Raw genomic sequence first — 24,055 nt, forward strand, 5'->3', positions numbered from 1 at the left:
TTCCTGTCTACCCTGTTTCTGTTCTTGCTGTGCTAATTGAGGTAGCTGATACTCGTTGGGGCTGGCTGCATAAATACCTTCAGAGACCCAGGCGTGGCTGCTGGATTGTTCTTGTCCTTACTCCTTGTATCCCTTCCTCTGCCTCCTGTTTCCTCGCCTGAAGCTCTGTCTTGTCTTGCTGGTAACTCTCGCCTCACCTGAAGTTTTCGTCTTGCCTTGCTTTGACTGAAGCCTTGTCTTGTCTTGTTGGTAACTCTCGCCTCATCTCGCCTGCAGTCTTGTCCTGGAGCCACCCTGTACCTAGCTCCCTTTCCTGTCCCTTGCCTCTGCCCAGGTAAACCAGGCTGTCTTGCCGTTACCTGCGGTTGGTTCTATCTCTTCCTGTCCCTTGCCTACAACGGGGAGAGTACCGCGCCCTGCCCAGGAGTACCATGCTCTGCCCAGGAGTACCGCACCCTGCCCAGGAGGAGCCTGCCTAGCATCAAGCCTGAAGACTCCAGCCTCCTGCCTAGCCTCAAGCCTGAAGGCTCCAGCCTCCTGCCTAGCCTCAAGCCTGAAGACTCCAGCCTCCTGCCTAGCCTCAAGCCTAAAGACTCCAGCCTCCTGCCTAGCCTCAAGCCTGAAGACTCCAGCCTCCTGCCAAGCATCGCCTCAAGTCTCTAGCCTCTAGCCTCAAACCTGAAGACCCCAGCCTCCTGCCTCCTGCCAAGCCTCGTCTCTAGCCTCTAGCCTCAAGCCTGAAGACCCCAGCCTCCTGCCTCCTGCCAAGCCTCATCTCTAGCCTCTAGCCTCAAGCCTGAAGACCCCAGCCTCCTGCCTCCTGCCAAGCCTCGTCTCTAGCCTCTAGCCTCAAGCCTGAAGACTCCAGCCTCGTCCTGCCTGCCTGCCAAGCCTCGTCCTTGCCTAGTTCTGTGGTCCGAACCAGAGGCAAGACCCAGGTACTGGGTCCCTGTCCAGTCTCTGGCTCGGAGTCCAAGCCCGGGCTCCTAGTTCTCTTGTCCAGTCCTGTTCCAGGTTCCCGGTTTTCGTGTCCATGTCCTTGCCCTCAGCCTCTATCCTAGTCCTATCCCTAGTATTTCAGTATCTGTGTCTTGCACTTGGGTCCATTCCCAGCCGCCACCTTATGACAATTAGTTAGATTAGAGTAATAAAGGGGTTTCTCTAATTCTTATTAAAAAAAGAATCTGTTGTGGTTTGATATCTAAGATTTGGAACCTAAACAGAATGTTGGAAATTTGAATTGTTCTTGCTCATGTAAATATTCTGTACATAGTGTTTTCTTCCTTATGAACAAAACCTTATTTCCAGAAGTGTGTTGTTTCTATTCACTACCTCCTTCCGATACCTGGATTCTTCTGATGGCCTAGAATAATTTGATTTACTCAAAGAGTGCTGCGACTAGTCGCACGTGATAGGACCGGTGCTACACAGGTGCTACCATAGCAATGGCAGTGACTCCTGCTCTTTGACACTCATAGACCTCCGGCACACCTCTAGTGTCTTCCACAGTGAAGACGGATGGAAAGTACCCATTAAGTTCATCTGCCATTTTTTTTGTTCCCCATTACGAACTCACCAACCTCATTTTCCAGTCATCCAATATCAACTCTCCCCTCCCTTTACTCTTTATATAATTGACAAAAAACTTTCAATATCCTACTTTATATTATTGGCTAGTTTGCTTTCATATTTCATCTTTTTCCTTCTTATAGCTTTTTCAGTCATCATTTGTTGGATTTCAAAAGCTTCCCAATCATCCAACATCCCACTCACCTTTGCTACCTTATATGCCCTTTCCTTGGATTTTATGTAGTCCATAACTTACTTTGTCAGCCACGGTTGCCTACCCCTGCCATTTAAAAACTTCTTCCTGAGTGGGACATATCTATCCTGTGCCTTGTGAAGTATTCCCAGAAATTCATCCATCTTTGCTCTGCCGTCATCCCCGCCAGTATCCCCCTACAACAGTAGTCCTTGATGGCTGTTGCTTTCCTGCAACAGCACTCCTTGTAGATGTGCTTAATGGTGAGGAAGCCTTTATTTGGATGGGCTTGTCCGTATCCACTAATTTCCATAATAGGCTGTGATTAGCTAGTTAATATACTCTCCGTCACACATCTATAGAAGTTGGTAAAAGTTTTTGATGTCATGCTGCATCTTTGCAAACTTCTGAAAAAGTAGAAGTACTGCCATGCTTTTATCGTAATTACAACATTGAGCTGGTCCCAGGGCACAATTTCTGAAATGATAACACTGAATACTTTAATGTTGCTGACAACAGTGGTGTTGTCAGCAAACTTAAATATGGCATTCGAACTGTGTTTAGCCTCACAGTTACATCCATAAAGCCAGCAGAGCCGGAGGCTCAGCACACAGCCTTGTGGTGCACCTGTGCAGATGGAGATTGTGGAGGAGATGTTGTTGCCAATCGGAACTGACTCGTGACTGTGAGTGATGAAATCGAGGATCTAATTGCATAATGGGTTGTTGAGGCCAAGGTCTTAAAGCTTATTGATCAGTTTTGAGGGGATGATGGTATTGAATGCTGAGCTGTAATCGATAAAGAGCATCCTGATATATACATCTTTGCTGTCAAGATGTTCCTGTGTTGAGTGAAGAGTTAATGAATTGGCATTTGCTATGATCCTGTTGTGCCAGTAGGCAAATTGGAGTGGAATGAAGTAATATCTCAGGTAGCAGTTGATATGTTTCATCACCAATCTCTCAAAGCACTTCATCAAAGTCGATGTACCGTACGTGCTACTGGACGATAGTCATCGGAGCAGGTTCCCATGATGTTCTTGGGCACCAGTATAATTAAAGCTTGCTTGAAGCAGTTGGGTACCTCAGACTGTTGAAGTTCTAGAAGAACTAGAGAAAATCGAGACATGTGGGTCGAGAATGGTAGAAATTGTCAACTGATTGTTCTTGGATTCTCACTAGCAAATAGGTACATTATGGGCTAAAGGGTCTAAGTACGCCTGACAGGAGGGTTCAGTTTTCAGTTGTTCATTTTCTTAATGGACATCTTCGTGCTGCTTACAATTTACCTGAACGAGTCTTTGTTGGCTGGAAAGCCAAAGCAATTTCTCACGATCTGAAATGCAGTCAGGTGTCCATTCAGGTATTGGGGAGCTTGTTTCCATAATGAAGCTTCAGCGTACTTTATGCAGTTATCTGCAGAATCCAGCTTGCTATGATTATTAATATGAGCAATCTGTGCTGACTGCGAATCTATTCCACTTTATTGGTCCCCATGTCCATCCTGTTTCTTCTGAGTGGAACGAATCACAAATATTTTCCTCTAGTTTTTTCTATATACTTTATTTTCAAAATTTTAAAAATAAAAACAATGAAATCAACAAGAACATACCAGCTCAGACATGTGTAAAAATGAAATTAGCAAAAAAAAAGGGACATAACATTAGAGGGATGCATATTGTACAAGGTGCTCAAAAATACTAATCATTAAATCTCAAATGAGGGCCGTGAGAAATCAGCTGGTGGGAACTTGCTCATCTGCCCCCGGCCTTGTCCAGGTAGGCAAGAAATGGATCTCAGATGGCTGAAGACCATCTGTATGACTGAGGTCATGTCAGCTATCCATTTCCGAAAGGAAGGGGAAGAGGGTGATTTCCATTCCCTCAAGGTAAGTCTTTTAGTGACAATCATCCTCAGAGATTGTTGTATGGCTGTAGAGAAACAAATAGTAGATTGCGAGCAGCCAAAGATGGCGAGACCAGCTTCCAAGGGGAAGGATCTTTTATAGGCCTTTGAGTACCAGTCAAATATTTTGGACCAAAATCCAGTCAGTCATAGGCAAAACCAAAAGGTGTGTAACAAGTTGGCTCCGGCCCTTGGCATCTATCACACATTGGCAAGATAGAAGGGTAAATCCTGTGAAATCTAAGTTTAGAGTAGTGAAAATGGTGTACAAGTTTAAACTGGATCAGTTGGTGTCTGCTGTTAACAGAGCAAGCCTGTATCATAGACAAACTCTTGTCCCAGGCAGCTTCAGATAATTCAATGCCCAACTCCTCTCTCCAGGCATCTCTAATCTTCACAGTAGACGCTACAGTGCAATCATCGAACAAATGTACAAACTTAGAAACGAGATGCTTGGAGTCAAGAGGGTTCTTTAAAATATATAAAAAAAAATGCTTCCCTGGAAGGGTTTCAAAATTACAAATATTAGATTGAATGTTGTGTCTAATTTGTAAGTAATGAAAAAGGTGTGAATGAGGCAGATCAAATTTCTTTTTCAGCAGACTAAATGTTGTAAACCGTCCCTCTATGTACAGGTCTTCAATAGAAACTAGACCCTTCTCCCTCCAAGCATGGTAGGTTTTATCTGACCATGAGGGTAGAAAGGAGTGATTGAAACAGATTAGTGTTTGTACAGAGGTCTCTGGTAAACTCAGAATGCTCCTAATCTGATTTAGAATTCTGACGGAATTTTTCAAAACAAAACTGAAACTTTTTGAAGGTCTCGGCTTTTCTAACGTGGAGAACAGCATAGCTGTCAAGGAGGAATTTCTCTAGTTTTTAAAGATTGTATATCTATTAACAAGTTTTGCCTAAAGGCAGTCAAACTCAGTATCAGAATCAGAATTAATTTTAATATCACTGGCATACATCAGGACATTTCCTGTTTTGTGGTAGCAGTACAGATATACACATGTGCAATTAAATTAAATAAATAGAGCAAAATGAAAGGGAAAATTTATTTAGTGTGTTGTACATGGGTTCATTGCTCATTCAGAATTCTGATGAAGGAGGGGAAGAATCTGTTCCTAAAACACCGAGTACATGTCTTCCTTCTCCTGTAGATCCTCCTTGATGGTAGCAGTGAGAAGAGGGCATGTCCTGGCTGATGGAGGTCCTCAGTGATGGCTGCCACCTTTTTGAGGAAGGCCTTTTGAAGATGTCCTCAGTACTGGGAAGGTTAATGCCCATGATGGAGCTGGCTGAGTTCAAAACTTTCTGCAACTTTTTCCAGTCCTGTGCAGTGGCCCTCCCATTCTGGACGGTGATGCAACCAGTTAAAATATGCTTTGTGGTACATCTCTAGAAATTTATTAGAGTATTTGGTGACATACCAAATCTCCTCAAACTCCTAATGAAACATAACTGTACTGTTGTGCCTTATTTTTAATTGCATCAATATATTGGGCCAGGATAGATCTTCAGAGATGTTAACAACCAGCAATTTGAAACTGCTCATCCTTTCCATGGCAGACCCTTTGATGAGGACTGATGTCTATTCTCTCAACTTACCTTTCTTGAAGTCCTCAATCAGTTCCTTGGTCTTACTAATGTTGAGTGCAAGGTTGTTGTTGTGACTCCACTCAACCAACTGATCTATTCCACACAACTCCTCGTCATCATCTATAATTCTGCCCACAATAGTTGTGTCATCAGCAAATTTACCAATGGTGTTTGAGCTGTGCCTAGACATACAGTCGTGGGTGTAGAGTGAGTAGAGCATTAGGCTGAGCACACATTCTTGAAGTACACCGGTGTTGATTGTCAGCGAGGAGAAGATGTTATTTTGAACCTGCACCGATTGTGGTCTCCTGATGAGAAGTCAAGGATCCAGTTGCAAGGGATGGTACAGAACCCAAGGGTTTAGAGTTGATTGATCAGTACTGAGGATATGATTGTGTTGAATGTTGAGCTGTAAACAATGACAAACACCTGATATGGGTATTCCTATTGTCTGGGTTGTCCAAGGCTGAGTAGAGAGCCAGTGAGATTGCATCCACTGTAGACTTATTGTGGCGATAGACAAATTGTAGTGGGTCCAGGTCCTTCCTCTGGCAGGATTTGATACTGGCCATGAGCAACCTCTCAAAGCACTGCATCGTAGAAGATGTGAGATCAGCGATGTGATAGTCATTGAGGCAGTTCACCCTGCTCTTGTTGGCATTAATATGATTGTCACCTTTTGAAGCAGGTGAGAACCACCGACTGCAGCAGTGAGAAATTGAAGATATCTGTAAAAATTCCAGCCAATTTGTTGGCTCAGGATTTCAGCGCCTTACCAGGCACACCAATGGGGCCTGGCCCCTTGCAAGGGTTCACTCTCTCAAAAGGTGTTCTGACATTGGCCTCCGAGATAGAGATCACAGGGTTACCAGATGTTGCTGCCTTGCTCCCAACATTTTTGGGATCCCACAGCAAAACAATATCAAAGAAGGAAAGATAGATAGAAAAAGAAGGCGAGAGATTTGAAAGGGAAACAACAAAGGAACTAATTGGCACAGTGAAAAACACTTGATTTTAGAAATGTAAGAAAAAAATACATCAGGTGTGATGGAAGATAATGAAAAGCAGGGAAAAACATGGGGAATAAGCCTATATATCACAACTGAAAAGATGAAATTGTAAGTGCAGTTCTGGAAAGAGAAGATAAGAGAACCTCTGTAAGAAGCTGAAGAACAAGATTCCACGTCAGCTCAAAAGAGTGGCAGGATTATTTCAGGAAGCATGGAGCAAGCAGGCAGGAAAGGGAAAGATATACAGATTAGTGCTGCAAGTAAAAGAGAAGATTTGGTTTATACAGACAAAGCAGATGAAAGAGAAAGCTAACATATGGGGAAACAATAGGAGGTGAACCCATGAAGAAAATTCATGTAGAAGAAAACAAAATTGTTTACAATTCTGATAAGTGGAAACCACAATGACTCTGACAGAATCTGGGTGGTAAGATAATGGTTTAGAGTGTACTTACAAAGGAAGTGATATTGAAACAAAACAACAAAAACACATTATGTATTTTCTTCTATTTGATTGGTAGAAAAAAGCTAAAGAAAAATCTGAAAAAATAAAGCTTTCTAGAAATGTAAGTTGTTGTTTACTGTATTTTAATTTGTTTATTTTTTTAGGATGTTGCAAAATCAACATTTATTGGCTCTCCCCAATATCACATGAGAAGGTCTGTTTGAACTGCCACTTTGAACTGCCACAGTCCTTTTGCAAAACAACATACTTCTGGTTTGAATGAGGATTTATACTCATTAGTTAGGAAAAATTAGTGACATATTTTCATATCAGACTGGTATGTGAATTAGAGGGTTTTCTTCAGGTGGTGATATTCCCAGCATCTGTTCTTCTTGGCTTTTTTGGCGGTGGAGATCATAGATTTGGATAAAACTACTGAAGTGAACTAGATGGGAAATACAATGCAATTTACGGATTGTACTCTGATAGAGGAATAACGTTCCCATGCAACCTCTTCTATTCCAAGGAGAACAACTCCAGTTTCTTCTGGATCCTCCTTTAAGTCTCTATCCCCCTCTAAAGTGGGGCATCCAGAATTCAGAAACAATATTTCAGATTTTGATATTTTCTGAGCATCAAAATAGGGATCTGCTGGCATTTATACTGTAATTCTTTCTAGAAAAATATAAAGGATACATTCTAATGGATATTCACTGTCTAGGGCCAGGGGGTCTTCCTTTTTTGCCAAGCTCAGCTTTCTAAACACGACAGGTGATACTTCTAGAGATCTAAGGGTTGTTTTTGATTAAGTTAAACTTCCAACCAATATTCTTTGTTTAGCATCTTGTTGTAAACAGGAGCCAGTCATTGGTTCCATATGTAAAAGGCAAGCAGTGAACAGTTTGAAGTTAAGAGGTCAATTTGCAATCAGGCACTGTCTGTAGGGCACAGCTCCTGGGCTTACTGTTCAAAAGGTGCAGTGTAAGACAATGGGGTTATGTAATTTGGCTTGTATCAAACTAGACAACACTGACTAAGTCACTTAGTTCAAGACAGCTTGCAGACCAGATTGATACTAACACTTAGCACATCAAATAATCATATATGTAGTTTTAATCTGGAATAAACAGGATCATGGATCCAATATGATAATTTTTGTTTCATGGTGCACTGAGATTTTGGGGTTACTGAACCTCTGGTTTTCAATATCTAAAACCTGTCTAAATACTGTCAGCTGACTTCTATATGTACAAGTGAATGCAGGAGTGAAAGTACATGTAGTGGTAATGAGGGACAGTATATATAGGGATCTAAATACTCTTCCTTGCACGGATGAGCAAATATTCTAAAGAAGCCTCATATAAACATAAAAATTCCTTAGTAACGATCATGGAGTTGATTAGATGGCTCAGGTACTGAACTGGGAGAAATTGGTTACAATTCATGGTGCCCTGGACACAGACATGGGGAAAAGTGAATGGTTCCATTGGGGCAGCCAATACCTGAATTGGGCTGGAGCCAAGCACTTAGCAAATCAAACAGTCCATTTACAGTGGCATGCAAAAGTTTGGGCACCCCTGGTTAAAATTTCTGTTACTGTGAATAGCTAAGCGAATAAAAGATGACCTGATTTCCAGAAGGCATAATTTAAAGATGACACATTTCTTTAATATTTTAAGCAAGATTACTTTTTGATTTCCATCTTTTACAGTTTCAAAATAAGAAAAAGGGAAAAGGGCCCGAAGCAAAAAAGGAAAAGAGAACCCTACATGGTCAGTACTTAGTAACATCCCCTTTGGCAAGTATCACAGCTTGTAAATGCTTTCTGTAGCCAGCTAAGAGTCTTTCAAGTCTTGTTTGGGGGATTTTCACACATTCTTCCTCGCAAAACGCTTCTGGATCTGCGAGATTCTTGGGCCGTCTTGCATGCACTGCTCTTTTGAAGTCTATCCACAGATGTTCGATGATGTTTAGGTCGGGGGACTGTGAGGGCCATGGCAAAATCTTCAGCTTGAGCCTCTTGAGTTAGTCCATTGTGGATTTTGAGGTGTGTTTCAGATCATTATCCTGTTGTAGAAGTCATCCTCTTCTCATCTTCAGCTTTTTTACAGATGGTCTGATGTTTGCTTCCAGAATTTGCTGGTATATAATTGAATTCATTCTTCCCTCTACCAGTGAAATGTTTCCCGTGCCGCTGGCTGCAACACAAGCCACCTCTGTGTTTAAAAGTTGGAGAGGTGTCCTTTTCATGAAATTCTGCACTCTTTTTTCTCCAAACATACCTCTGCTCATTGTGGCCAAGAAGTTCTATTTTAAGTTCATCACTCCACAGAAGTTATTTCCAAAATGCATCAGGCTTGTTTAGATGTTCCTTTGCAAACTTCTGAGGCAGGATTTTGTGGTGAGGACCGAGGAAAGGTTTTCTTCTGATGACTCTTCCATGAAGATCATATTTGTGCAGGAGTCGCTGCACAGTAGAACAGTGCACCACCACTCCAGAGTCTGCTAAATCTTCCTGAAAGTCTTTTGCAGTTAAACGGGGGTTTTGATTTGTCTTTCTAGCAATCCTACAAGAAGTTCTATCAGAAAGTTTTCTTCGACTTCCAGCCCTCAAGTTGACCTCCACTGTTCCTGTTAACTGCCATTTCTTAAGTGCTAGGCAGCGGCTTAGAGGAGCCCATTGCTGCTGATGGTTGGGAGTCAGGGTATTTATAAAGCTTTGAAATTTGCATCACCTGGCCTTTCCGAACAATGATTGTGAACAAGCCATAGCCTTAACAAGCTAATTAAGGTCTGAGACCTTGGTAAAAGTTATCTGAGATCTCAAGTCTCTTGGGGTGCCCAACCTTTTGCATGATGCTCCTTTCTTTTTTTCACTCTAAAAATGTACAAAACAAAAATAATACACTAATTTTGTTTAAAATGTTGAAAAGAATGTTTCATCTTTAACTTTATGACTTTTGGAGATCAGTTCATCTTCTACTCATTTAACTATTCACAGTAACAGAAATTTTGAACAGGGTGCCCAAACTTTTGCATGCCTCTGTAACTGTATTCTCAACTCTGATATGTTTAACAATGAATGGTAGAACTGACATTTCCTTGGGAAGACCAAAATGAAGAGGCATTTGAACCTAAGAAAGACAAATACATATGGCTGGAAGAGCAGTACCAGAGGCAGGGGTGAAGGGAACGATGTTAGCCTGTAGAGATGGGGTGTAGAGATTTTGCTGCCCATTTGCTGGGCAGAACATACTCTCTCTTTGGAATTATGGGGGCTGCAAAGAAAAGAGCCACCAGGACCATTACAAAGGCTGCTGAACAAACCTCCAGGAGGCTTTGGATCAAGAGGTGTGACCAGAGGACCAGTGTCACTGGGACACAAGCCAGGGCCTGATCAACTCTGGCTGGGTCACCTGAGTGTGAGTCTGAAGTTGAAAGACCCGAAACACCCAATGACCCCAGGTTACATCACTGTTGGTGTGTCCCAGTATCAAGGAAATGAATAAAAGTGCTCAGATAATATTTCCATGATGCCCACAGCATTGTTCTAGACCAGGGTTCCCCAACCTTTTTTGCATTGCGGACCAGGTTCATATTGACAATATTCTTGTGGACCGGCCGACTTGGGGGAGCGGTGTGGTGGAAGGGTTGCCAAAGAACAAGAGTAGTAGTCAAATACATTGGGATTACCCTGAGAAAGACTAAATGACCATGAAGCCTTGAGCGGGCACCAGTGCGCATGCGTGTACGTGCCGATTTTTTATTGCAAATCGTTTTTGGCGATGCTGTTCGGGGGGGGTGTTAATCACGAATGCAATATAGGTGATAAGTGGCTAATACACTCAATTTCGTTTCTAAAACGATATATCTAACGAATTTAATATTAAACACACAGCGCATATTTTCCTCGCATGAATATAGCGTAAGTCAACTATCAGGGGAGCTTGAAGTAAATGTTGAGCGAAATTCCAGTAGAAGTTGGAGGCGCAGGTTTGGTATTATCATTTAAAGAAAAATTGGATAGGTATATAGACAGGAAAGGAATGGAGGGTTATGGGCTGAGTGCAGGTCGGTGGAACTAGGTGAGAGTAGCGTTCGGCACGGACTAGAAGGGCAGAGGTCGCCTGTTTCCATGCTGTAATTGTTATATGGTTATATAAGTCAATAGCATCATAACATTTTAAGAAACATTTGGATATTAAACACACAGCACATATTTTCCCCGTATGAACATATAAAATCATTGCAACACACCAATATCGCTGAATCAGTGGGAGCCCTGAGCTTGTTTTCCTTCAACAAGACGGTCCTATCAAGGGGTGATGGGAGCCAGCGATATTCAAAGGAGGTTCCTGATGTCCTGTCTATTCCACAATTTAGTTTTCATTGCATTCCTTGCAGAGATATGTTGGGAATGGAAGCAATGTTTTCAGTGCTTTCGTGGCTATCTCAGGATATTCAGCCTTGACTTTGATCCAGAATGCCAGCAGAGATGTTATGTCAAACATACTTTTCAGCCCACAGTCATTTGCAAGCTCGAGGAGTTGATCTCCTTCCTGCGCTGACATGGATGACGCGCTGTTAATGACCTCGCGTGCGTTCAAACTCAACAGTGGGCGTGACAGGGAATGAGGAAAGGTGCAGCTGACTTATATCGCCAAATCATATCGTTTCCTCGAGGCCCAGTAGCACATGCTTTGCGGCCCGGTACTGGTCCACGGCCCGGTGGTTGGGGACCACTGTTCTGGACTATTGACATTTAAGTTCCTGTTTCTCCAGGACCACTGTGAAAGATATTCCAATCCTATTCAGTCAAACCTATTTCAGGCATTTCATTCCAATTTAGTCACAGCTGTCAGCCAATATGTGAAACATATAGATGGATGGAAATCAATATTCTGGGAAAAGGGTCTCAATTGCATGTTTTCCTTGAGAATATTCATAGTTATTCTATACAATTGGAAGGTACTCCTGAATAGAATAGGAGCATTAGCAGAAACAGTATTTAAAAGGTCAAATCCATTGTGGCTTTTGCTTCTCATTGCTATTTTCATATTTAGATTTCCAAGAAATATAGCAGTCTACGAATTCAGTTATTTTTCATTTTCTGACTGGAATTTAGATGCAAATACTCAGCAACTCTCCATTTCAATAGGATAAAATGACTGCATTACTTGTTGTTTCAGGAGAGTATGATCCCAATATTTTGCGGGCAGAAATGTCCTGCAAACACGCAGTAGATCCAAACTCACTGACTGCATGGTGTCAGAGCCTTCTGGATCGGGAAGAAATTGTGATTTGTAAACTTAAAATTTCCATTAATTAGATTAGATTATGAAAACACGCAGTCCTCTTTTATTGTCATTTAATAATGCATGCATTAAGAAATGGACTTTATTAACTTCGCCTCCAACTTTCACCCTGCCCTCAAGTTTACCTGGTCCATTTCCGACACCTCCCTCCCCTTTCTAGATCTTTCTGTCTCTGTCTCTGGAGACAGCTTATCCACTGATGTCTACTATAAGCCTACTGACTCTCACAGCTATCGGGACTATTCCTCTTCTCACCCTGTCTCTTGCAAAAACGCCATCCCCTTCTCGCAATTCCTCCGTCTCCGCCGCATCTGCTCTCAGGATGAGCTTTTTCATTCTAGGACGAGGGAGATGTCTTCCTTTTTTAAAGAAAGGGGCTTCCCTTCCTCCACTATCAACTCTGCTCTTAAACGCATCTCCCCCATTTCACGTACATCTGCTCTCACTCCATCCTCCCGCCACCCCACTAGGAATAGGGTTCCCCTGGTCTTCACCTACCACTCCACCAGCCTCCGGGTCCAACATATTATCCTCCGTAACTTCCACCACCTCCAACGGGATCCCACCACTAAGCACATCTTTCCCTCCCTCCCCCCTCTGCATTCCGCAGGGATCGCTCCCTATGCAACTCCCTTGTCCATTCGTCCCCCCCATCCCTCCCCACTGATCTCCCTCCTGGCACTTATCCGTGTAAGTGGAACAAGTGCTACACATGCCCTTACACTTCCTCCCTTACCACCATTCAGGGCCCCAAAAAGTCCTTCCAGGTGAGGCAACACTTCACCTGTGAGTTGGCTGGGGTGATATACTGCGTCCGGTGCTCCTGATGTGGCCTTTTATATATTGGCGAGACCCGACGCAGACTGGGAGACCGCTTTGCTGAACACCTACACTCTGTCCGCCAGAGAAAGCAGGATCTCCCAGTGGCCACACATTTTAATTTCACATCCCATTCCCATTCTGACATGTCTATCCACGGCCTCCTCTACCGTAAAGATGCAGCCACACTCAGGTTGGAGGAACAACACCTTATATTCCGTCTGAGTAGCCTCCAACCTGATGGCATGAACATTGACTTCTCTAACTTCCGCTAATGCCCCTCGTACCCCATCTGTTACTTATTTTTATGCACACATTCTTTCTCTCACTCTCCTTTTTCTCCCTCTGTCCCTCCGAATATACCCCTTGCCCATCCTCTGGGTCCCCCCCCCCCGTCTTTCTTCCCGGACCTCCTGTCCCATGATCCTCTCGTATCCCTTTTGCCTATCACCTGTCCAGCTCTTGGCTCCATCCCTCCTCCTCCTGTCTTCTCCTATCATTTTGGATCTCCCCCTCCCCCTCCAACTTTCAAATCCCTTACTCACTCTCCCTTCAGTTAGTCCTGACGAAGGGTCTAGGCCTGAAACGTTGACTACACCTCTTCCTAGAGATGCTGCCTGGCCTGCTGCGTTCACCAGCAACTTTTATGTGTGTTGCTTACAATATTTCCTCCAGTGTGATATCACAAAACACAGGACAGATTAAGACTGAAAGAAACTAACAAAACCATATAATTATAACATATAGTTATAACAGTGCAACAATACCATAACTTGATGAAGAAGTCCATGAGCACAGTAAAAGTTCAAAGTCTCTCAAATGTCCCACATCTCACATTAGATGGGAGAAGGAAGAAAAACTCTCCCTGCCATACCCGACCACGACTCTGAGTCATCCGAAAACTTCGAGCTCTGATCAGCTTTCCAACACCGAGTACTGAGCACCATCCCTATCTGAGCTATTTGACCTCCATCTCGGTCGCCAACAGCAGGCAAAGCCGGGGATTTTGAGGCCTTCCCTCCGAAAGATTCCCGACCATGCAGTAACGACAGAAGCGAACGTGCTTTTCAGAAATTTTTCCAGATGTTCCTCTGTGCTTTCACGTCTGTCTCCATCAAATCGGAATTGTCCATGGCCCCTATTTAACGGATACGATATCATCTTTCATCGGAGGGCTGCTCATGCGCGGCGCGCTGCTCTCTCTCCTCCCGCCTATAGGCATCCATTAGTCTCGTGAGACCATGGATTTGTGCCTGGGAAGGTTTCCAGGGTGCAGGCCTGGGCCTGGTTGTATGGAAGACCAGCAGCTGCCCATGCTGCAAATCTCCCCTCTCCACACCACTGATGTTGTCCAAGGGAAGAGCATTAGGACCCATACAGCTTGGCACCGGTGTCGTCGCAGAGCAATGTGTGGTTAAGTGCCTTGCTCAAGGATACAACACGCTGTCTCAGCCAAGGCTCGGACTAGCGACCTTCAAATCACTAGTCAAATGCCTTAACCCTTTGGCCACGTGCCAACACAAAAAGTTCCATGTAACTGTAAAAATATAAATAGATCTACACTGCTGCTTTATTTTCAATAATTTCTTTGATTTTACACTTTGTCAGGAGAATCTGTTCCAAAGATGTGACAGGATGTAGTAATCTTCAGTGCCTCCACCAGGGAGTACCTGACCACACTCTGTCTGGTAAAAACATTGTGGGTGCAGGTGGTGTCGAGTGTAACTTTAAAGAAGTTTACCTTCAACCAACTCAACCTCATTGTCACTTAGGTCCCTTCTCAGTTTTCTCAGCTCTAGTAAATACAAACATAGTTAACTTAATCTTTCCTCATGAGGAATAAACAATGTGGTGAATCTTCCTTGCACTGGATTGGACATCAGTGTTCAACACTCCTGGGCTCAGACAGTGATTTGAGAGAGAGAACTTGGCAATGAGGAGTTGGGTAAAATGAGAAAGTTATTTCTGTCATTCTCATTATCTAGGAAGAAGGCAACTTAAACCATTCAATTTTAATCAAATTTGAAATTACAGGGTCAGTACAAATTCTACTGCCCAGCGTTGAAAGATGATGGACAGGTATGTGGACAGGAATGGCCCTACCATGAAGTTTGCAAGCTGGCAGTACTGACCAGAGAGGAACAGCTGCATTTTGAGGAAACAGTTGCTGTGCTGGCTGCAGCTGAGTACTGTGAATACAAATCAGTAAGTCTCACAATCAAATGTCTCACAATCTGATCTCACAAATCAGTAAGTCTCACAAAGTGTGCATTTCAATGTTTGTGTCTGCACTACATTTGCTTCATAGAAAATACCTTGTTGTCAGCATATAATGCATATTTAATTGAGTTACCTCTTTGATTAGCATGTCCAAATTGACGCAATAGATTCACGTATCAAACATATGTCCAATGTCTACATTCTGTTATTAGAAACTATATATGTGCAATTTAGAATCAATAAATTTCTATGAAGTAACAAATTCATTTTGCTTCTATGCTCAATATTCTTATCACAAACGAATTTCTCTATTGTCTTCTAATGACCAAAAATGCATTTTTTAAAATTGTAATCTACCCCTGAGCCCCACAGTTTAGCAGGATAGGGTGGAAAGATTTAAGGTGTAACCTAGTAAGAATACAAATGCAAATTCTCAGAAAAGAAGCAGACTTCATCAGGAATTGAACAAAGTTTGATCATTTTGTGGAAAAGTTAGTCACAGCAGCCTATGACATTTGAAGCACATATCAGTATTTGGGTGCATGCATTGAAAGAGTAATCAGTGTGAAGTAATTTATTTCATCAAATGCTGTTTTGCTTATCTTTTATTCACAGTGTCCTGGATGTGGAACATATGTTGAACGCACAGACCTGAGTAACTTGAGTGTCCGCTGCACTCTCTGTACTGCAGAAAAGGGGAGTGTTTACAAGTTCTGTTGGCAGTGCCTGAAACCATGGAAGCAATGTGGCCCACGTCCTGACCGATGTGATAATGAAGGGTGCACCAATGTGGAACTGGACACACTACGCCTTTGCCCATTAGTCAACATCTTAGATACTGTAGTGAAGAATTGCCCTTCCGTTCGAGCCTGCCCAACATGTGGTAAGCTGCTTGAACACAACCAAAAGCGATGTGAAAATATTATCTGTTGGAGGTGCCAAGTTGAACTTTGCTTTGCCTGTCTGGAGCTAACAGAAGTTTGCCAGCAAAAAAAAACACACACACTCGTGGTATGGTCTCTGTGCTAAAGGAATTGCACCAAGACAAACTTCAATCCCGACATGGAATCGAAATCGTTCTCAATAAATACATTGCATAGAAAATGTGGCACTACATTCCACCTGTGTATTGATTTCACTCAGTTTCACCTTACTATAACCCCTCCAACCTTTTTTCTCTCTTTAAACTGTTGGACCTTTTGTTTGACACTCAGATCTGAACTTTCATCCTCTGCTCAATTATTGAACCAAAAATCTTCATCCACAGCAGAGACATCACTTCCTTTCCACGGACTCTAAGCTTCTCCCTAACAGAGTCTAAACTAGATTATTTGTAACATTGCTGTCATGCCTGATTTGAGTTGATTTTCAGATCTCATATCTCAGTGCCACCATTTCAGTCACCTACTTCCCGTAAAATGACACATTTCTGCTTCTGCCTATAATCCATGTCTTTGTGACATGTAAGATTCACTATTATAGTGAACTCTTGATGGCAACCTTCTTTTCTCTGTAAATTTGTACTCTGATGCTTATGTCCAAATTTCCACCAGCATTATTCCCATCAGCTACATTGCAATTGAGAAGTTTCTTAACTTTGATGCTTTCATGATTTTCAAATCCTTTCAATGGTCTTGTCCTCTTTCTGTAACCTCCTCCTGCCTTACAAACCCCCAGGATATCTGACTTCACTTTAAAATGAGCCTCCTGAACATTGCTGACTTTCATCACTTCCTTACTACCAGCTGCCAAGTCATTAAGATCTGTAGTCCATCTCATTCTTACGATATGCCAAGCAGTAACAGTGATTACACTTAACTAAATACACTTCTGGCATTATAATGACTTACAATGTCACATCTGTTCCTATATAAATGAAAAGCATTTTCCTTTTTTATCTCGTATAGTTGGTTGCACATTAAGATCAGATTCAATGCAAATATTATGAGAAACATTGCAAAGGAAAATATTGCTTATTTTGTAACTTCTACAGCCAAAAGAATTCACTGTGAATGATATGTTTATAATTAATGACATGATGTTTAATTCAATAGCTTATGAAGTATTATTTTGATTATTTGATGTTAAATCTTTACATTATATGAAGAACTACCCATCACATGATCCTGCTGAACATTAAGAATTTAAAGTACCGCAGGTCTGCCACATCAGCGAGTTTCTCACTGGGGGAGAAAGTGAAGGAGCTGTGCATTGTGCCGCTGCCTGAGTCGAAGGAGATGTGCAGTCTAATAGTGAGTGACCTTCTTGGTCGCTTTGCTTGTGACTGCAAGACCCTTCTGGACATCGTTAATATGAAATGCTGCAAGTTCAATTCACTGATTTATTGGTGGAGGGTGTGGGGGGAATGGGAGGGGGGCTGTGTGGACTCGCTTGCAGCAAGGACTAGGCCTCAAGCCACCGTGTCGCCTGTTTACTGCCACCAGGAGAGAGGCTTCAGAGCCAGTACGCTCCACCGGGGGTGGCATGGCGCAGCATCCAGGCTGGAGTCAGTGTCGCCCCCCAGTGTTCACTCAGCAGAAGACAAGCTCTCTTCTGGTTGACTGCAGATTTCTGCAGCTTTGATGGCTTGAGTTTCGGCTCTTTTATTGTGTGGCTGTATCTTACAGATACTTTTATGTGCTTGCTATCTTATATGTGCTATGGGTGCTTTGTTGTGTGTGTGAGACTGTTGGTACTGTGTTTTGTACCTTCACCCCAGAGTAATGTTGCTTCGTTTGGCTGTATTCATGTATGGTTAAATGACAATTAAACTTGAATTGAATTGAATGATTTCCATTTTGAATTTTTAATTAGTTAAATTGAACAGAGTATAATATGGTTACTTTAATAAAAACTCCTCGCTTAAGATTGACTACCCTTCCTACTTTGTTTACTTTCTAAAGATGGTCTATAATAAATTGACCAAAGTTCATTTATCCATGAAGGAGCCTCAACCAATTTTCCTTTCCAGAAAGTTTAATTTATAGATGCAAATTGATGTTGCTTAAATTTTACTGTAGTTTATTAGTTTTTTTTTGATTAGAACCATATGAAAATTGACAATTTTGTTACCTAATAAAACACATTGAATGGTAAGAGTATCTCTTTTGTAAATGAAGTTCAGTTATATCCAAATCCCTTTTTATAAACGATGTCCTTCCATCCCTGGTGGGTGACTGAAATCCTGAAAGCTGTTGGATTGATATGTTCGTGTAACTGGCCAGGATGGTTCTTTGAACCAGCCTGGCTCTATTATCTCAACTCATACCATTCTCCATTGTTCTAAAGAAATATCCCTCACATTAACACTGTGATTCAAATCAATTAAAACGCTGACGTGACAAAGAGACAAGGTCAACAACAATACCATTGGACAAAACAATCCATGGAAAACTAACAATGACATGGTAACAGCATCACTGATTGAAATGGCTAAGGCCCAAAGGGCAGATGCATCAGATTGGATTAATGTAACGTGAATGCAAAATTTACTTGGCCCCCATCCCTCTCAATCCAACTCTTTCACCTATATCTGTACATGACAGTATTGCTAGGAGTGATCACTTTGTCCTATTGGTGACAGAGCCCAAATTTCCAAATGAGGACAAGCTTCCTTACATAGTCACATAACTGTTGCCATAAGCATTCATCTGCCAACTCAACACAGGATATCCATGGGACTCCATAAAGAGCTGCAGAGATGTCTATAAATGTGGTAACTTCTACTTTGAAAAAGGCACACTCGACAACTTCATGCCAAAGAAACAACTTTATCTCGAACTTCAAAACCGTTATGTATATACAGAGGCTTTCACAACCCGTACGACATGGCAGGCACACTATATACAAAGCTCATCAGAAGTAAAAAGAACAGAAGTAAACCCCCCCCCCATTATCCTAGTTAGTATTAACTTACTATTAATAATGCTCACATTACAACACTTGTCCCCCTTTAAAATCTAACATTCCCAAATGTAAAAAACTAGGAAATAAAAACAGTGGTGTTATTAACTTATGTACCCCTGAAAACTTATACTAGTATCTTAGCAACTTTATCAATACAAAACATCTGGAAAACATGACAGATTCAACATTCAATCTAACAACAACAAAAAAGAACTGTCCCGTCAAAGATTCAGTCTGTCAGGAGGTTTACGAGTGTGCTGTGATCTGCGCACTACCCCCAGTGACCCAGCAGGCACCGCTGGTGAGGGTGTTTTGGGTGGGTCTGGTGTTGGGGGCATGAGAGGGGTCTGTGTGTCTGCGTGAGAATGTCCATCCTCCTCAGGGGACCCCAACCCCACTGTCAGCGTCTCTCCTTCTGACAAAGTCACTGGTGGACATGCTTCCACCGTAGTCTGACTCGCAAATGGAAACTCCATGGAACTGTCTGCCTCTGAGCCGGTATCATGACGCAGGCGCACATGGTCCTGATGTCTGCGGAAAACACGCCCATCAGTCAGCTTAACAACATAGGAGACGGGACCACTCTGCTTAAGAATAACCCCAGGCAGCCATTGCTGATTGTTTCTTACATAGACATCGTCATCCGGTTTTAACTGTCTCTCTTGCGTATGTTGATCATGTCCCTCCTTCTGCTTTTCCTGCTTTCTCTCCACTTTTGCCTTCATGTCCGGGTGCAACAGGTCCAATCTTGACTTGGGCCTACGCCCCATCAGCATCTCTGCTGGAGTGCGGGCAGTCGTAGTCTGTGGCATGAGGCGGTATTTAAATAGGAAACGTGAAAGCCAAATGCTAAGCCAAAGCCAAAAGCTAAATGCTGTCCCCTGTTATCCGCTTCAGGCCTTCCTTCACTGTCTGAACAGCCCGTTCAGCCAAACCATTTGAGGCTGGGTGGAAAGGGGCCGTCCAAATGTGATGAATGCCATTCTGCTGCATGAGCTCGCTGAACAGTTCACTGGTGAACGTCGGGCCATTATCAGTGACCAGAGTGTCAGGCAACCCGTGGACTGCAAACACTTGCCTGAGTTTGTCTATGGTTGAGGGGGCTGTGATGTTGCTCATGATGTGAGCTTCAATCCATTTAGAATGTGCATCTACCATGACAAGAAACATCTGCCCGTAAAAGGACCGACAAAGTGCAAATGTAGCCTAGACCAGGGTTGGTCTGGCCACTCCCATGGGTGCGAAAGAGCTGGTGCTTGCATATTCCGATTCATCTGACATTGCGTGCATGGTTTTACCTTGTTCTCCAGATCCTGATCCAATCTCGGCCACCAAACATAGGATCTTGCAAGGCTTTTCATTTGAGACACTCCTGGGCGAGTCTCGTGAATTTCATCCACAATCTGCGAACGGCCAGGGGGAGGAACGGTGACCCTCGCCCCCCAGAAAATGCAGCCATCCTGCAGACTGAATTCTGTCTTGCGTTTGGCATAAGGCCTCAATTCCTCTCCTTCCACTACTCTGGGCCAGCCTTGTAAAAGAAAAATCTTGACTTGGGACAGGACTGGGTCCCTCTCTGTCCGCTGCCTGATCTGGGTCGCCTTTACAGGTGTCTCTGACAGCCTCTCCAATGAAAACACAGTCTCTGAAGGCACATATGTAGTAACAGGTGTCTCAGGTAAAGGTAGTCGACTCAGTGCATCAGTATTTGCATTATTCCCACCCGCTCTGTACGCTATAGTGTACTGGTAGGCTGACAATTTAAAAGCTCAAAGCTGTATCCTGGCTGACGCTAGCGGTGGGATGCATCTAGTCTCACTGAACAAGCTCACTAGTGGTTTATGGTCCGTATAAACTATAAATATGCGTCCATAAAGGAACTGATGAAAGTGCTTGACCGCAAAAACAATGGCCAGACTTTCTTTGTCTGGCTGTGAATATCCCTTCTCAGCAGCTGTCAGGGTACGTGAAGCAAAACCAATAGGCTTCTCTGAATGGTCCTCCATTACATGTGAGAGAACTGCCCCGACTCCATAGGGCGAGGCATCGCATGCAAGGGTGATCTCCTTGTCTGGGTCATAGTGAACAAGCAGCCTCGCTGAGTGGAGGAGTTCTTTCACTTCCTTGAAAGCTTTCTCCTGTTCTTCACCCCATTGCCACTTAGTGTCATTGTGAAGCAGCTTATACAGTGGGGTCAAAACCCTTGAGAGGTCAGGAAGAAACTTGCCATAATAATTCACCATGCCCAAAAATGATCTGAGTTCCGTGACAGTCTTGGGGCTTGGGGCCTCCTTAGTAGCTTTCACTTTGTCCTCCACAGGGCAAAGCCCCTCAGCTGTGATCTTGTGTCCCAGGTAAGTCACACTCGATGCCAGGAACACACATTTTCCACGTTTCAACCGCAGCCCTGCGTCTGAGAGCCTCTTCAGCACCCGTTCTAAGTTAGCCAGATGTTCCACCTCCATAGCCCCCGTGATCAAAATATCATCAACGTACACTGCTACAAACACCAGGCGATTGTACTTGAATAATCCCTTGTACGTATTAATTGTGAGGTACTCCTTTGAATCCTTGTCGAGCATCAGCTGTTGGTAGGCGTGGCTCATGTCCAGCTTTGTGAACTGCTTACACCCTGACAGGGTCGCAAACAGGTCATCCGTCCGTGGCAATGGGTACTCCTCCAGCCTGGAGACCTGATTCACCGTAAGCTTATAATCACAACATATCCTCACCATTTTTTCTGCTTTCAAAACTGGAACAATGGGAGCCGCCCACCTTGGAAACTGGATGGGCTCAATAATGCCCAGCCTCTGTAAACGTTCCAGCTCCTCCTCGACTTTGCCTTTCATGGCATAGGGCACTGACCTGGGCTTAAAAAAAACGTGGTGTAGCCTCAGGGTCGACATAGAGTTTCACTGTCACACCCTTCAGTGTGCCCAGCTCATCCCTGAAAACGTCACTGTACCACTGCAGAATGTCCTCCGTTGTGTGTGCATACTTAATTTCATGCCAATTTAGCCAGATTTTGAGAAGCCAATCGCGGCCCAAAAGACTGGACCCCCTGCCCTTAGCTATCACTAGCTTGGCTTCAGCCTTCTGACCCCTGGCTGAAATGTCCAGATATAACACCCCTAAATGAGGTATGGGCTGCCCCGTATAGGTCCTAAGTTTGAGCTTTGGTGGTCTAATGGGAGGCAGGTTGGACCCCCATGTCCTCCTGCCGGTCTCCTCACTAATGACCAATGCAGTAGCCCCTGAATCAATCTCAAACTTAATGTCCTTTCCCCTGACAGTGACTGTGGCATAATATGGTTCAGGTGGTTCCTCATCTGTTTCCACTGCAAACATGTTGTAGGCAGACACTGACTCTTCATCTGCTTCTTCTCGATGGTGTGTGGCTGCCTGATCCTGTTGAGCTTTCCCCCGCCCAGGCTTAATCTTACCCTTTGAACTTCTACACTTTTTAGCTAAATGTCCCTTTTTGCTACAAGCATGGCAGACAGTGGCTTTGAATTTGCAATCATTTGCATATTGTGTCTCTCCACACCAGAAACATTCCACCCGCTTTCCCTGTTTACCGGTCTCCCTCCTGGCTTGGTGCACTGCCGCCGAATGCGACCCCCCTATGTCCTTTCTGGATATCCTTGACATTATTAGCAGCCATCTCCATGCCTTGGGCAATCTCTAAGGCTTTCTTGAAAGTCAACGGTGGGGTTTCCCCTAACAGGCGGCATTGTATGTCGTCATTATTAATGCCGCATACCAATGTATCACGGAGCATGTCTTCCAACACCGCTCCGAAATCACAATGCTCCGACAGCTGCCGAAGCTCGGCCACAGACTGACCTGGCTTCCTGAAATGGGTGTGGAACTTACACCATTGGACTATCACAGAAGGTTTCGGATTGTAGTGATTCCCCACGAACTTGACCTGTTCATCATAAGGAATGTCCCCCGGTTTCCACGATGTGGCTAAATTCCTTATAAGCTTGTAAGTCTTTGCCCCACACACACTCAGGAGAACAGAGCGCTTCTTAGCCTCCTCAGTAATTCCATTGGCACAGAACATGTTTCCCAGCCTTTCCTCATACTCTGACCAATCCTCACTTGCCTCCACAAAATCAACGATAGTTCCAAACGTAGCCATCTGAATGTGAAGATCCCATTCGAAAAACGTCCGATATGTTCACAAAACCAGTTTACCCCATCGCCAAAATTATGTGGTAACTTCTACTTTGAAAAAAGGCACACTCGACAACTTCATGCCAAAAAAACAACTTTATCTCGAACTTCAAAACCGTTATGTACATACAGAGGCTTTCACAATAAATATAATCAGTAACTTCATAACCGAACATATACATGAATCTAACATTAATGTCAAGCCAGTGAAACCACTCTGATTGCAAGAGGAATATAGAGGGAGTATGATTGTACCTAAAGGTGAGGCATACATAGAGATGCAGTATTGACCGTGCCTGATATGCAAGCAGATGGACTTCCTCAATTCAAATTAATTTTACTGAGGAGCTCAAGTGGAGTTCAGTGTTATCCAATGATTAGCATACATTGCTGCTTCTGAAATTATATGAGAAGGAAAGTCATCAATAAGGCTATTAAAAATGATTGGGCCAAGGACAATGCCCTGTAAAATCTGGCTCAGATCATTTGTTCAATATCTACACACCAGATTCCTCCCTGACCCCAAGTTCCTGTTCATTGTCTCAATTCCAATCCTCTCCCCCCCCGCCCCTGACCAAACCTGTTTATCGTCTCCCACTCTGAACTCTTCCCTGCAAAAGACTGCTACACGCAGGGACCTTCTCCGGCAGCAGAAGGCGAGAGCCTGGTAGATGGCACTGAACACTCGCTCGCCTCCTGCACCCACCTCCATGAGTTCAGTCTTATTCGGTGAGATCGGCGAGAGATGGAGTTGATCATGGGCCCGTGCCCCATCTCCATGCCGCACACTTTGGTCACAGTCTCCCTGAAGCCTCTTGGAGACAGCAAAGTCTTATTGACCTTATATTAAATCACCTTATTGACCCAAAGACACACCACCTGAGGATAAA

At 43.5% G+C, this 24,055-nt stretch overlaps 1 protein-coding gene and 1 pseudogene across 1 annotated transcript; one reads left to right on the forward strand and one right to left on the reverse strand.

Annotated features, from left to right (window-relative positions):
* The first annotated feature begins 11,944 nt into the window (after positions 1–11,944).
* LOC134344825 (uncharacterized) lies at positions 11,945–16,106 on the forward strand. Its single transcript, XM_063044930.1, has 3 exons — positions 11,945–12,019; positions 14,892–15,062; positions 15,693–16,106. Exons 1-3 carry the CDS (start codon positions 11,945–11,947, stop codon positions 16,104–16,106), a joined length of 660 nt encoding a protein of 219 aa, XP_062901000.1.
* A 3,569-nt stretch (positions 16,107–19,675) lies between these two features.
* LOC134345952 (uncharacterized protein K02A2.6-like) lies at positions 19,676–23,877 on the reverse strand (annotated as a pseudogene).
* Between the last annotated feature and the right edge of the window lie 178 nt (positions 23,878–24,055).

This window comes from Mobula hypostoma, chromosome 4 (assembly GCF_963921235.1).
Source record: "Mobula hypostoma chromosome 4, sMobHyp1.1, whole genome shotgun sequence".
Lineage (NCBI taxonomy): Eukaryota > Metazoa > Chordata > Chondrichthyes > Myliobatiformes > Myliobatidae > Mobula > Mobula hypostoma.

Bases quoted from the DNA above. Each gene is read 5' to 3' on its own strand.
- LOC134344825 (XM_063044930.1), top strand. From the start codon at position 11,945: ATGTCCTGCAAACACGCAGTAGATCCAAACTCACTGACTGCATGGTGT. The intron at 12,020-14,891 runs GTGATTTGTAAA...TTGAAATTACAG, and splicing joins TTCTGGATCGGGAAGAAATT to GGTCAGTACAAATTCTACTG. The intron at 15,063-15,692 runs GTAAGTCTCACA...TTTTATTCACAG, and splicing joins AGTACTGTGAATACAAATCA to TGTCCTGGATGTGGAACATA.